The 15,112-nt window shown below is 42.6% G+C and overlaps 1 protein-coding gene across 4 annotated transcripts in view; it reads right to left on the reverse strand.

The window, feature by feature from the left end:
* smpd3 (sphingomyelin phosphodiesterase 3) overlaps positions 1-15,112 on the reverse strand; it is a 118,364-nt gene that overhangs the window by 58,733 nt on the left and 44,519 nt on the right. For 3 of the 4 annotated variants that reach the window (XR_009821321.1, XM_062022415.1, XM_062022414.1), the window contains 3 exons: positions 11,821-12,409; positions 5,104-5,355; positions 559-1,780 (listed from right to left, as the gene is read on the reverse strand). Coding sequence is in view for 3 of the 4 variants with exons in the window: in XM_062022415.1 (XP_061878399.1) it covers positions 559-1,780; positions 5,104-5,355; positions 11,821-12,122 (1,776 nt within the window). In the remaining variant the exon portion in view is untranslated. Of the gene's footprint in view, positions 1-558; positions 1,781-5,103; positions 5,356-7,799; positions 7,882-11,820; positions 12,410-15,112 lie in introns of those variants that run through there. The other variant, XM_062022416.1, reaches the window with a different exon arrangement.

Raw genomic sequence — 15,112 nt, forward strand, 5'->3', positions numbered from 1 at the left:
GTTCAAAACAATGCCACCATATGCTGCATACATGCTGTGACAACAACCTAGAAACTTGGTTGTTTGTTTGATCAGTCCAGTGCACTGCTGGAAATTGGGAAGGATACATTTAAAATGACCACTAGCAGTAGTGTTTGTAGATTCTAAATTATACAAAATACGAACAGAAAGAAGTGAGGTGTTCTGATCTACAAAATCAAGATAAGGAAGCATGCACAGAATACAATCAGTCCATCAAAGGTAGGGACGGCGTGGCGAAGTTGGTAGAGTGGCCGTGCCAGCAATCGGAGGGTTGCTGGTTACTGGGGTTCAATCACCACCTTCTACCATCCTAGTCACATCCGTTGTGTCCTTGGGCAAGACACTTCACCCTTTCTCCTGATGGCTGCTGGTTAGCGCCTTGCATGGCAGCTCCCGCCATCAGTGTGTGAATGTGTGTGTGAATGGGTGAATGTGGAAATACTGTCAAAGCGCTTTGAGTACCTTGAAGGTAGAAAAGCGCTATACATTTATATACGTTCATATTTATTTATAAAGGTAAAAGTAGAATGCTCTAACCTTGGCAAAAAGTGCTCCTTTGGCTGCTAGTGCATCCTCTCCTCTTCCATTGGGGTAGCACTCATAGCATGCATCCAGGATTGGGTATCGACTTGCCAGCATCAGGCCACTGTTCAGGAATTTGAAACTGGAACCGCAACCTTTCCAGCCGTACCGCCCGACATCACTCAGCACATAGGGGAAGTATCGGTGCAACTGTTGCCGCAGTCGAGTTGTCGAACCATGGTCAAAAACTTCCTGCAGGGCAAGGAAATCCAAGTTGGCAGGGAAGAAGGCAGAAATCTCATGGTCGAACGTCTCATCTCCGTGGCGACGCTTCCTACCGGGGCGCTTAAATATTGAAGTGCGAGGCACATGAGAGAGTGTGTTGTTCGAGGAGATCACTCCTACACCATCGCCTCCATGGTATCGAGCAAGAGATTCTTTTGAGGCGGTCATGCTGCCCACGTCGCCGCCTGCAGGCTCCCTTGACTGATGGTTACCTGTTTCTGTCACCTCCTCTTGGGGTTCTGGCTCTGGGGCACTGATGCTGATCTGAACCCCTGATGTGTGAAGTGGGCAGTTAGCGGCGGTTTTCTCTTTTTTCTCTTTCCCATGCATTGAGCAGCCATGATTGCTGAGACCGCTCTGAGCTCCTGCGGAGTGCATAGGACCGGCTGGAGCATCGCCCACAGAATGTAAAGGACAGCTTGGGGCATCGGCCACAGAATGCAAAGGACAGCCAGGGGCATCGGCCACATAATGCAAAGGACAGCCCGAGGCATCGGCCACATAATGCAAAGGACAGCCCGGGGCATCGGCCACAGAATGCATAGGACAGTCTGGAGCATCAGCCACAGAATGCAAAGGACAGCTTGGGGCATCAGCCACAGGATGAATATGACAGTCTGGAGCGTTATTCAAACAATGCAAAGGACAGTCTGGGGTATCGGCCAAAGTATGTAAAGGACAGTCTGAGCTGCTGTTAGTTTCCACAGGATGGAGGGGGCAATCCACTTTGGTCTCTTCAGCATCTTGGTGAAGGGGACATCCAGAGGATCCCTGCACTCCTGCAGATGGATGAAATGGGCAGCCTGTTGCACCTGAGGGGTGAATCGGACACTCAGTGAGAGGCTCAGTTTCAGTTTCTGATGGACCATTAACGGTGTGTGTATGGTCCGGTCGCTGGTCCACGGAGGATGTACGACGAAATCCTGCGGCCAGACTGCTGAAAGATGTGGCACTAATGATTGAATGACAAAAAGAGAAAGAATGACATACATTAACACACAAGTTAGTGTATTGACTTGGATCCAAAAACATAAGCAAAAAGGGTGATAATAAATGTTTGTTTGTTGACATGGTTTTCCTCAATCTGTTCATGATTTTAATTAGACTCTTGAATTTTCATATGATATTTCATACCAGGGATCACCAAAACATTGAAACCAGTTGATCTTTGGGTGTTTACAGTAGATCCCAAAATTTTAAAGAAAAGTAAATGCGTTATCACAGGCTTGCAATTACAGTAAACCCTGGAACGCGCCCTGAAATTGCCCATAAAAAGTGGTAGATGTCTGCAGCTTGTTTGAATACATAACAAAACGCCACAGGTAGGATAACATAGATGTGCAGTAAATGATGGAGTGAAAGCCCTTTATTATACACACACTAAGCTCATTTAAATAAGGCGGTCTCCACCATTTATCAATTGCACATGCAATCGTAGTAGAACACACTGTGGAGTCTCGCTCACACACCGCCTGACAGGTAGGCACCTCACAGGGGAGGAGCCAGGGCATGGAGGCAGAGTGGAACACGGAGGACAATGCCCCAGCCTAGGCCGCATCATCGAGGGGCGGTACGTACCGCTGTACCTACTCAATCAGCCTGAAGTGCCACCAGCTGTGCGGCCGGGTGGGGCCCAGCTACCAACTCTTCTTAACACTGCCTCATTCAGGTCAGTCTCTCCTCTGTGTCAAGGCAGGTGCATCAGGTGGTAAGCTAAGACATCCACTATTTCCCCATTAATGACATTACTGGTGAAATGTTTACTGATATTATATTTATCTTGTTTATAGGCAAGTCCCTGGGACATTGAAGGGAGTGTGAATTGAGAAAGTTTGAGAACCCCGGATGGGAGAGAATCATGTTTATTGATTGAGACCTTACGTTTGATACTTCCACATCCTGCATTTCATAAAAAGACTTGTTCAATAAATCCCTTGTTTCGGCTTTCTGCGAAATGCATCCCATGTCTTGGTGTGAATCAGGTGCCACAACACACAACGCACCCAGTAATAGTACTCACGGTTTTATAGTTTGTACACGCTGTTTAGCGTGTGGTATTTTGTTCTTAGTACTGTAGATCAGGCCCCGAGTCATTGGTACAAATACACTGCCGTTCAAAAGTTTGGGGTCACATTGAAATGTCCTTATTTTTGAAGGAAAAGCACTGTACTTTTCAATGAAGATAACTTTAAACTAGTCTTAACTTTAAAGAAATACACTCTATACATTGCTAATGTGGTAAATGACTATTCTAGCTGCAAATTTCTGGTTTTTGGTGCAATATCTACATAGGTGTATAGAGGCCCATTTCCAGCAACTATCACTCCAGTGTTCTAAAGGTACAATGTGTTTGCTCATTGGCTCAGAAGGCTAATTGATGATTAGAAAATCCTTGTGCAATCATGTTCACACATCTGAAAACAGTTTAGCTCATTACAGAAGCTACAATACTGATCTTCCTTTGAGCAGATTGAGTTTCTGGAGCATCACATTTGTGGGGTCAATTAAACGCTCAAAATGGCCAGAAAAAGAGAACTTTCATCTGAAACTCGACAGTCTATTCTTGTTCTTAGAAATGAAGGCTATTCCACAAAATTGTTTGGGTGACCCCAAACTTTTGAACGGTAGTGTATGTGGATGACACATGAATAACATCAAGTCATTGAACACAGACATATGTGTGTGATACATGAACAGCACCAAGTCATTGGTGCAAATATTTGTTTGACACATGAACACTAAGTCATTAATTAGTACAAATATGTGGATGACACTTAAACAGCATCAAGTCGTTGGTACATGTGGAAGCTCAAACACCCAATACCCAGAAAAACACTATGGCGTAAGCTCTTCAGTGCAGTGAAGAATGCACTAGTTTATATATTGCATTATATGTTGATTTATAAAAGAATTGGGGAAGCAGGCTGTTAAAATGCAGACAAGCAAATTAAAGGATAAAAACATGTGATCCAGTGCCATCTGTTTAAACCGGACTTGTTCGTGAGCTTTAACTGAAGAAGCCCGCTCGTAGGAGAGGCAAAACAATCTGAACAGTACACTTCCCATCCGCAAAAAAGTCTGAGCTTTTCCTCTGCTCACGTGAAGTCTCGTTAATGATATTGCAGTGTCTTCCAGTTGTTGGTATCGCTATATGAGACACGTTTTTGACACAGTCCAGTCCAATATTGGTCCTTTTTTCAACAAGTGATGTTCAGAGTACGAGAGTTAATGACCAAGAGCAAGTGTGTGCCATATGTGTCCGTACTATGCAGATAGGATAAACTAATCTCCTAGCCTGTTGTTCTGCTAGCATTAGCATGTTAGCTTTGCGCCGCGGTCCGTCCGGGGTCATTATATGCGTTGATGATCATTTGCATATTGCTGTGAGCTAATGGTATAACCACAATAGTGCCATGTTACATTGATGTGGCGGAGGACGATATTTAGTTGCCAGGTCATGCGGTCTCAATATTGTAGTTAATTTTATCGACACCAGATGATGTCCTTGTTATGTGTCAGCGCTGAATGCAAGTCACATACACTACCGTTCGAAAGTTTGGGGTCACCCAAACAATTTTGTGGAATAGCCTTCATTTCTAAGAACAACAATAGACTGTCGAGTTTCAGATGAAAGTTCTCTTTTTCTGGCCATTTTGAGCGTTTAATTGACCCCACAAATGTGATGCTCCAGAAACTCAATCTGCTCAAAGGAAGGTCAGTTTTGTAGCTTCTGTAACAAGCTAAACTGTTTTCAGATGTGTGAACATGATTGCACAAGGGTTTTCTAATCATCAATTAGCCTTCTGAGCCAATGAGCAAACACATTGTACCATTAGAACACTGGAGTGATAGTTGCTGGAAATGGGCCTCTATACACCTATGTAGATATTGCACCAAAAACCAGACATTTGCAGCTAGAATAGTCATTTACCACATTAGCAATGTATAGAGTGTATTTCTTTAAAGTTAAGACTAGGTTAAAGTTATCTTCATTGAAAAGTACAGTGCTTTTCCTTCAAAAATAAGGACATTTCAATGTGACCCCAAACTTTTGAACGGTAGTGTACATTAGATCAGTCCGCTTGCAATCAAACTCCAGTGTAGTGCACCTCGCTTGATCTCAAATGTAGACAAAAACAGACTAAAGACACAAGCGTGAACATTACCGCAATCGCGCAAAAATAAAACAAATGCTCTGGAAGCTCCTTGCTGCCTTTTCCGGTAGCATCATTGTCCTGAACAAGCCAAATATAGTCAGAAGAAGCCAGAAGATACCTGATAGAAGTGTTGGTGGGTGAATCGATGTAGATTTTAATCTGAGGCCGACAGGCACCGTTGCGGATCCTTTTCCCCACTTCCCGTGCTCTCCTGTGGGTGTTGGACAGGTTGTTGAACCTGGCCAGGGAGTCAGGCAGCAGGCAGACATTGGCACTGCAGAAACAGAAGCTCTTGCCCTGAGGTCTCCACTCTTTTGCCCCAACAAACCCTGACTCAGTCTCGCCCTGCTCAGTCTGGTGTGTGTCTGGTCTGGAAAAGAGAGAGCACAAATATTTTTATGAATTTTTATTCAACATTCATTAAACAATTAATCAACAGTCAAAAGAAGGACATTAGCTTGGTTCGGCCACACATACCGCCACAACACCCTGTGCAAGACCATCATGCAGGGCACACTAGAGGGTGGAAGAAAGCCAGGAAGACCACAAAAATCCTGGACAGACAACATCAAGACATGGACGGACCTGTTGACCCTAGAGCTATTGACGGCCAATAAGGGGGAACTGGCACAGACTGGCTGCTTCTTTATCGCAGTTATCTCCCCGACGACTTGACAGTCATAGGAATGACTGAGACTGACTGAAACAATTAATCAAAGCAACAGAATATAAATCAAAGCTTTTTATTCTAATCAAATTAACCAATTTACCTAATAATAGTTGAAGCCTTATGCCCAACTGTTGCACCCTGTTGGACACACCGCATGCCGTGCCACCGCTCTTCTTGGGTGGGCCTATGGTAGGACTCGCCCAAAATTGGCCCAGATGTGCGTCAACCAGTTTGCTTTGACAATGATAATAACTAGGGACATGAAACTTACAACAAAACAGGATTTGATTAGATTCCAAATCTTGGGGTGACGATTCGATTCAGAATCGATTCTCGATGCAAAGTGATACTCGATTCCTAACAATTTTGGCAATATATTATTTGGGAGTACCAAACCTAAAAGTGACAAAGTTAGGGATGGAGTGTCATCTCTGAGATCCTGCCCCAAGTGGAGGAGTTTAAGTACATTGGTGTCTTGTTCCTAAGCGAGAGAAAAAGATTGTGAGATCGACAGTTGGATCGACTGGAGTGACGCGGACTCTGCATCTGCCCGTCTTGATGAAGAGGTAAGGCAAGCTTTTGATTTACCAGTCGATCTACGTTACTATCCTGTCATGAGCTTTGGGTTGTGACCGAAAGGACAAAGATCGCCGATACAAGCGGCCAAAATGAGTTTCCTCTCACTTAGAGATGGGGTGAGAAGCTCTGTCATGTCGGGAGGAGCTCGGGGTAAAGTTGATGTTCCTATACGTTGACAGGAGCCAGATGAAGGCATCGGGCATCTGGTCAGGATGCCCCAGGACGCCTCTCTGGGGAGGTATTCAGGGCATGTCAGACCGGTAGGAGGCCATGGGAAAGACCCAGGACATGGTGGAGAGACCATGTCTCTCAGCAGGCCTGGGAACGCTTTCGGTTCCCCTGGGAGTAGCTGGACGAAGAAGCCGGGGAGAGGGAAGTAGGCTGCTGCCCCGGCAACTTGACTGGACTAACATTTGGCTTCAAACCAAACAGCTGTGTGCACATCCACATATCTGTATGTGCACAACAGGGGAGCTAAAACTCCTTTTGCAGGTCTGAATGATTGTTATTTAAATGATAATCCAAGTTTGAAACGGTTTTAATACTGCCTTTTCACCTTTGGCAAAGCATGTTTTAAAGCAAAGCTTGGAGGTAGGCGGTTCCACATTTAAAACGTCAACTTTATTGATAGTTTTGAAGCCCAAATACCTTCATATTGTGCTTCACGCACCCTCTTTATTAACAAGTAGAATTGTCTTTATTTGCCATTTTTCCTCTCCACACTGTTTCTCCTTGTGCGCTCTGTGAGTGTGTGCCCGCTGACACAGTCTACATGCTCCTCAGCTCTTTATGTCACCGCCGCATGGCAGCATGCAGATGAAAAAAAGTACCGGTATTTTTGAAAGGCAGTATAGTACCGTTTTTTTATTCATTTGTACCGCGGTACTTTATTAGTACCGGTATACCGTACAACCCTAATTCACACTTGTCGTTTTCGAACTGGTTTAAACAAACTTTGGGGCGTCGACTCTGATAATATGATGCAGTTTACATCTCAGAGATTAGTCTTGCTCCACATGTAAGTGGAGTCTAGTGCCTTTTGCCCCACTTGAGCGCAAGTGTGAACCCTGACAAAGCACCAAACATTGGCTATGACTTAGACAAACTTCAATGATCCACAAGAGAAATTGTTCCAACTTCATCACCGAAGTTCAGCAAAACCAGGCAACGGTTAGCAACATCCGACAGAAAGCTGAGTAAAAATCATGGAAAGTAAGTTTATAGAAGACCAGAAATGTAATGAAAATATGTTTTCAACTAAGGCAGGGGTCGGCAACCCAAAATGTTGAAAGAGCCATATTGGACCAAAAAAACAAAAACAAATCTGTCTGGAGCCGCAAAAAATTAAAAGCCATATTACATGTGTCATGAGATATAAATTTAATTAAGAGGACTTAAAGGAAACTAAATTAGCTCAAATATAGCTACAAATTAGGCATAATGATGCAATATGTACATATAGTTAGCCTAAATAGCATGTTAGCATCGATTAGCTTGCAGTCATGCAGTGACCAAATATGTCTGATTAGCACTTCACACAAGTCAATAACATCAACAAAACTCACCTTTGTGCACTCATGCACAACGTTAAAAGTGTGGTGGACAAAATGAGACAGAAAAAGAAGTGGCATAAAACACGTCCTAGAAAGTCGGAGAAAGTTATGCATGTAAACAGACTATACGGTGAGTTCAAGGACCGCCAAAATAAGTAGGACAAAACGGCGCTCGCCAAATACTTGAATCAGTGAAGCATATTTAATGTAAACAGTGTGATTTATAACAATTACGGAGGTTTGTGTCATGTTTGTCCTCCTACAGAAACCATACTAAAACAAACAAATTTATTTTTTTTCCCCCTCATCTTTTTCCATTCTTCATACATTTTTGAAAAATCTCCAGAGAGCCACTAGGGCGGCGCTAAAGAGCCGCATGCGGCTCTAGAGCCGCGGGTTGCCGACCCCTGAACTAAGGGGATGTGTTGATCATTACATATAGTTGCCACAAACATAGTGTCCTTGCAGAACATTTTCAGGAACCTTTTTGACATATTTATATCATTTATGTGTTCTCAGTTACATCTTAACTGACAGTGATTATTTTTTATTTTTTTTATTTATTATTATTTATTTTTTGCCACATGGGCAAATAATATTGTTGATCTTGCTCAGGGATGTCAAACTGGTTTTCATTGAGGGCCACATGGCAGTTATGGCTGCCAGCAGAGGGCCGCTTGTAACAGCGAATAATGTATGAATTTGCCTCTGGATTTCATTATTAATTATATAAATTGTTTTAAGTAGACTGTCGATTTTACAGTTAAAACTTTCCATTTACAAAATGTTACTGTAAAATACAGTGGGTTTTTTTGTGTTTTTTTTAAAAAACATTTTACAGTAAATGGAAAAACAGTACCCCTGTTTTTTGGGGGGGTTTAAGGAAAAAACTGGCAGCTTAGTTGCCAGAATTTTACTGTTAAATTTTACATTGGTTTTTACAACATTATATTGTTAATGGAAAAACAGTACAAGTTCTTTTTTTATTCTGGCAATTTAGCTCACAGTTTTTCTTCCGTAAAAACAAATGTACCGTCTTTCCATTTACAGAAATATGGCAGCTCAGTCAACAGAGTTTTAACGCAAAAAAAATTGTAGTTTTTTTCCAATTTACAGTAATATGCTGTAAAGAATACCATAACATGCATTGTCATTTTTATTAATTTGATGGGTAGTTTGCTGTAAAATCATAAGTCAAGCAGATATTTAAGTTTTTATTTTTATTTAGACAAATTTTTTTTGGAAATTATGATAATACATTTTAATATTTGTTGCAATATTGGATACTTTTAAAGTTTAAAAGACATGCAATTTCAAGCGGTACATATATTTTTTCTGTCAAAATTAAAACAATCAATTACATTTAGTGAGAAGATATGAAGTACTTTATTGACACATATTATTTCCAGGTGTTTGCGGGCCAGATAAAATGATGTCGCGGGCCAGGTCTGGCCCTGGGCTTTGAGTTTGACACCAGAATATTCCTGTGTTAGAATCATTATCAGCCACAACAGGTACGAGCATCGTGATCTAGATGCTCGTACCTGTTGTGGCTAATAGTGATTCTAACGCAGGAATATTCTTAACAATTTATGCTAGCTGAGAGACGTCATTTTGTTTTGGAGATATAAATATAAATCTCCTTTTTAATTTACTGTGAATATTATATGTACAGTATATGGAGCTATACCGCCCCATATATGATATGGGGCGGTATAGCTCGGCTTGTAGAGTGGCTGTGCCAGCAACTTGAGGGTCCAGGTTCGATCCCCGCTCCCGCCATCCTAGTCACTGCCGTTGTGTCCTTGGGCAAGACACTTTACCCACCTGCTCCCAGTGCCACCCACACTGGTTTAAATGTAACTTAGATATTGGGTTTCACTATGTAAAGCACTTTGAGTCACTAGAGAAAAAGGGCTATACAAATATAATTCACTTCACTTATATATATATATATATATATATATATATATATATATATATATATATATATATATATATATATATATATATATATATATATATATATATATATATATATATATATATTGTAACATGGTTCTAACTACTCTTCTGTTAAAATGTAATAAGCACTTATTCTTCTGTTGTTTCAAATCTTTACATTAATTTTGGGCAATACTACAAATGTGGGTATCGAGCCAATACCTAGTAGTTACAAGGGCAGTATTGGTAATACCAATGTTCAGATCAATAAATATCCAAACAACAACAAATACTACCATTGCCCCTTACTTCCTGAGTTTGTAAACAATAACAAAACGACAAACAACTATTTTGCGATAACAAAATACTTCAATCTAATCAACCATATACTGATAGTTTACTTGGAAGGTTACTGTTGATACTTGTATTGATCTGCCAACTCTTGTTAACGTACAACATTTAGAATCCTCCTACAGAGTGTAGTGTAGCATGTTAAGATACTTCTTGTCCTCCAGTCATGATACTTTTACAAAACGTACTTTATTTGCCACCAAGGAGGCGAGGCTCGGTAATATAAAAGCTGCACTGTGGAGGGATGTTAGCCGCTTGTTCTCTGGCGAGGACACTACATTGCATTTGTTCTCTTGTTACTGTCAAATTTGCGGGACAAAGCTAAAATATGTCATCAACCTGCATTACCATGATATAATATTAGTATTAAAGTCTATCATCCGACAAACTTATATTATTTATATTATATATCCTCAATATCGCACAACCCTATATGCTAATGTTAGCCAATTGCTAGCATTCTACCGTTAGAATGTTAGCGTTTTTTGCTAATTTTGTTGGTATACAGTGGAACCTCGATTTACAAATTCCCTCGTTATGTAAACTTTTTGATTTACAAACTATTAAATCAAGCCAGGTATGCCTGCGTGCGAACCATGTCTTTGTGTACGAAGGCTTGATTGCGGCACCTGCAGGCAAGAAAGCAGGGCGAACAATTGTTGCGGAGGCCGAGCCATTCGCTACACTGACTGCACAGGGAGAGTCACGTCTCAACACTTCAGCATGTGCGCCTTTTCTTAGTTCATTCGCCTTTTGACAAAAAAAAGGGTCCCAATATAACTCAACAGACCAGCGTGGAAATAAGGAGCGAATCGTTGTGGAGTAAAAAAAAACAAAAAAAAAACTATTTGCGAGGAGTACCGTATTTTCCGGACCATGGGGCGCACCGGATTATAAGGCGCACCACCGATGAATGGTCTATTTTCGATCTTTTTCATATATGAGGCGCACCGGATTATAGGGCGCATTAAAGGAGTCATATTAATTTTTTATTTTTTTCTAAATGTGAAACACTTCCTTGTGGCCTACATAACATGTAATGGTGGTTCTTTGGTCAAAATGTTGCATTGATGATGTTTTACAGATCATCTTCAAGCCGCTTTCTGACAGTCGCTTCCGGATGCGCCATTTTGTGGGCGGTTTTATTTACGTGACTCACTTTCGACAGCGTCTTCTCCCTGTCATCTTTGTTGTAGCGGTGTAGCGTGCAAGGACGGGAGTGGAAGAAGTGTCAAAAGATGGAACTAACTGTTTTAATGACATTCAGACTTTACTTCAATCAATAACGGAGCAGCATCTCCTCATCCGCCGGAAATGTGTCCCGTGAAAAACGGTCCCACCGGAACTCTAATAACTAAAATTCCTTGGGTAAATAATGTAAACTCACTACACCGGTATGTTTTAGCGCTTTCATGGCGAGTTTACTGACAGATATAAGTAATAACTTCATAGCTTACCAAAGTCGCACTAAAACATTTTGACAGATTTTTGAGTGCCACGTGTAATGTTCTATATTCTCAATGGAACATTTGAAGTTTTGGTGTTGTTTACTGGCCTCATATTGCAGTCTACACCTATCTCTTATGTTTGACTGCCATCTACTGGTCACACTTATTACACCATGTACAAAAAAAATTGCTTTGAGGTCGGTAAGCACAACCAAAAGTATTCCGTACATTAGGCGCACCGGGTTATAAGGCACACTATCGATTTTTGAGAAAATGAAAGGATTTTATACCTGCTATAGGTGTACAGGTAGGGCTGGCGGACGGCCTGCAGAGGTGCCCAGATGATGAAGCCCAGCAGAGCGAAAGGCAGCGAGGTGAGGAGGAGGAGCAAGTAAAGTGGCGCCATGAACAACACGCAGAGAGTCAGGAGGGAGCACGGATCCCGAGAGCGCCGGCGTTTCTCCAGCGAGGTCGCCACACAGGAGGCCAGGAGCTGATCCAGGAGCCAGTAGCAGGGGAACACCAGGCTCCATGACAAGCCGTCCAGGAAGCACAGACAGGAAGTGGAATAAGGGGTAATGTGGAGGACCATGTCGCTGTGTTACTTTTTCTACTTCTCTGTCACCTTCTTGTCATGGACTCACAATAGACCTCGCTACACAAATGCAAACCAAAAACATGAAGCTTTGAGGGGAAAACGCAGACCCTAGCCTAAGGTAAGAACTACACTACATGCTTTGGACGCTTGGTGTGTTTCCTTTAGAGTTCACTTGGTCCAGTCTTTGGGCCAGAAGTAGCCATGATGGAAGCCTTCGCCGTGATGATGGAGCCACTCTGACCTCAGCAGGAAGATATCTGACATCACTCTTTCTTCAGCACCTACAAATCCACCACAGAGGAAAAACAATCAATGACTTTGATCTGGTAGCTACAGGCGGGACATACTGTAAATTGTACTGCAGGTAAATACAAGACCAGTACTGGCAATACCCATACCTATTACTTGCACATTGTCAATATTTGTATTGTTTTGTGATTGACACTCTTATTTAAGAATAATTGGACAATATACACTCCTAATCAAAATTTTAAGACCAGTTGAAAAACAGCAAGAATTAAAATGTTTCACTTTTGGAACTTCAAAAGGTTCTAAGCAAAGCTTTAAAAAATGCAAAAAGAAGAAATGGGAGTGAGAGAAAATTAATTGCGCAATTTAAGTCCAAAAGTCAGATTTTTTTCCAAATGTCAAAAAGGCGGGATTTTTTCCGTGTCACAAAGTATTTTTTTTTCCTAAGTGTCAAAAAGTCGGGATTTTTTCTAAGTGTCAAAAAGTCTGGACTTTTCTAAGTGTCAAAAAGTCTTGATTTTTTCCAAGTGTCAAAAAGTCAAGATTTTTTTTTAAGTGTCAAAAAGTCTGGATTTTTTCTAAATGTCAAAAAGTCTGGATTTTTTCTAAATGTCAAAAAGTCAGTTTTTTTTTCAAAGTGTCAAAAAAATCTGGATTTTTTTCCAAGTGTCCAAAAGTCTGATTTTTTTCTGTGTCGAAAAATTGGGATTTTTTATAAGTGTCAAAAAGTCAGGATTGTTTCTAATTGTCACAAAGTCAGGTTTTTTCCCCAAGTGTCAAGTCTTTTTTTTTTCCAAGTGTCAAATAGTCTGGATTTTTTCTAAATCTCAAAAAGTCAGTTTTTTTTCTGTGTCCAAAAGTCTGTTTTTTTATGTAAGTGTCCAAAAGTCTGTTTTTTTTTGTTAGTGTCACAAAGTCAGGACTATTTCTATGTTTCTAAAAATCTGGATTTTTTTCTAAATGTCTAAAAGTCGGGATTTTTTCAAACTGTCCAAAAGTCTGTTTTTTTTGGAAGTGTCCAAAAGTCTGGATTTTTTCTAAGTGTCAACACGTCGGGATTTTTTGTAAGTGTCGCAAAGTCTTTTTTTTTTTTAAGTGTCAAAAAGTCAGGATTTTTTTTTAAGTGTCACAAAATCGGGATTTTTTCTCCATCCATCCATCTTCAACCGCTTATCCGGAATCGGGTCGCGGGGACAGCAGCTCGAGCAAAGACCCCCAGACTTCCCTCTCCAGAGCAACATTTGCGACTTCCTCCTGGGGAATCCCGAAGCGTTCCCAGGCCAGAGAGGAGATGTAATCCCCCCATCTGGTCCTTGGCCTGCCGCGGGGCCTCCTCCCAGTGGGACGTGCAACAAGGACCTCCCTAGGGAGACGCTCGTGAGGCATCCGCACGAGATGCCCGAACCACCTAAGCTGGCTCCTTTCCAAGCGAAGGAGCAGCGGCTCTACTCCGAGTCTCTCTCGGGTGACTGCACTTCTCACCCTATCTCTAAGGGAGATGGTCACCCTTCTGAGGAAACTCATTTCGGCCGCTTGTATCCGCGATCTTATTCTTTCGGTCATTACCCACACTTCATGACCATAGGTGAGAGTAGGAATGTAGATAGCTCGGTAGACCGAGAGCTTTGCCTTCTGGCTCAGCTCTCGTTTCGTCACAACAGTGCGGCAGAGAGACTGCAATACTGCCCCAGCTGCTCCGATTCTCCGGCTGATTTCCTTCTCCATCTTTCCCTCACTCGTGAACAAGACCCCGAGATACTTAAACTCCTCCACCTGGGACAGAGTCTTGTCCCCTACCCGGACTGTACAAACCATCGGTTTCCTGCTGAGAACCATGGCCTCAGATTTGGAGATGCTGATCCTCATTCCAGCCGCTGAACACTCGGCTGCGAACCGATCCAGTGAGAGCTGAAGGTCACGAACCGAAGGTGCCATCAGGACCACATCATCTGCAAACAGCAGTGACGCAACCTTTAGCCCCCCGAGACGTATACCCTCTTCGCCATGGCCACGACTCCGCCTAGAAATCATGTCCATGAAAATCACAAACAGGATAGGTGACAGAGCGCAGCTCTGGCGGAGACCAACCCCCACTGGAAACGGATCCGACTTACATCCAAGCACCCGGACACAACTCTCGCTTTGGTTGTACAGAGATTGGATGGCCCTCAGCAGGGTTCCCCTCACTCCGTACTCCCTCAGCACCTCCCACAAGATCTCCCGGGGGATGCGGTCATACGCCTTCTCCAAATCCACAAAACACATGTAGACTGGATAGGCATACTCCCAGGCCCTCTCCAGGATTCCCGCAAGCGTAAAGAGTTGGTCAGTTGTTCCACGACCAGGACGGAATCCACATTGCTCCTCTTGAATCTGAGGTTCGACTATCGGCCGGACCCTCCTTTCCAGTACCTTGGCGTAAACTTTCCCAGGGAGGCTGAGTAGTGTGATAGCCCCGTAATTAGCACACACCCTCTGGTCCCCCTTTTTGAAAAGGGGAACCACCACCCCAGTCTGCCACTCCCTCGGCACTGTCCCAGACTTCCACGCAATGTTGAAAAGGCGTATCAACCAAGACAGCCCATCAACACCCAGAGCCTTCAGCATTTCTGGACGGATCTCGTCAACCCCCGGAGCTTTGCCACTGTGGAGTTGTCCAACTACCTCAGTGACTTCACTCCGAGAGATCGACGTCGATCCCCCATCATCCTCAGGCCCTGCTCCTATCAGGGAGG

The sequence above is a fragment of the Entelurus aequoreus genome, linkage group LG16, assembly GCF_033978785.1.
Source record: "Entelurus aequoreus isolate RoL-2023_Sb linkage group LG16, RoL_Eaeq_v1.1, whole genome shotgun sequence".
Taxonomy (NCBI): Eukaryota; Metazoa; Chordata; class Actinopteri; order Syngnathiformes; family Syngnathidae; genus Entelurus; species Entelurus aequoreus.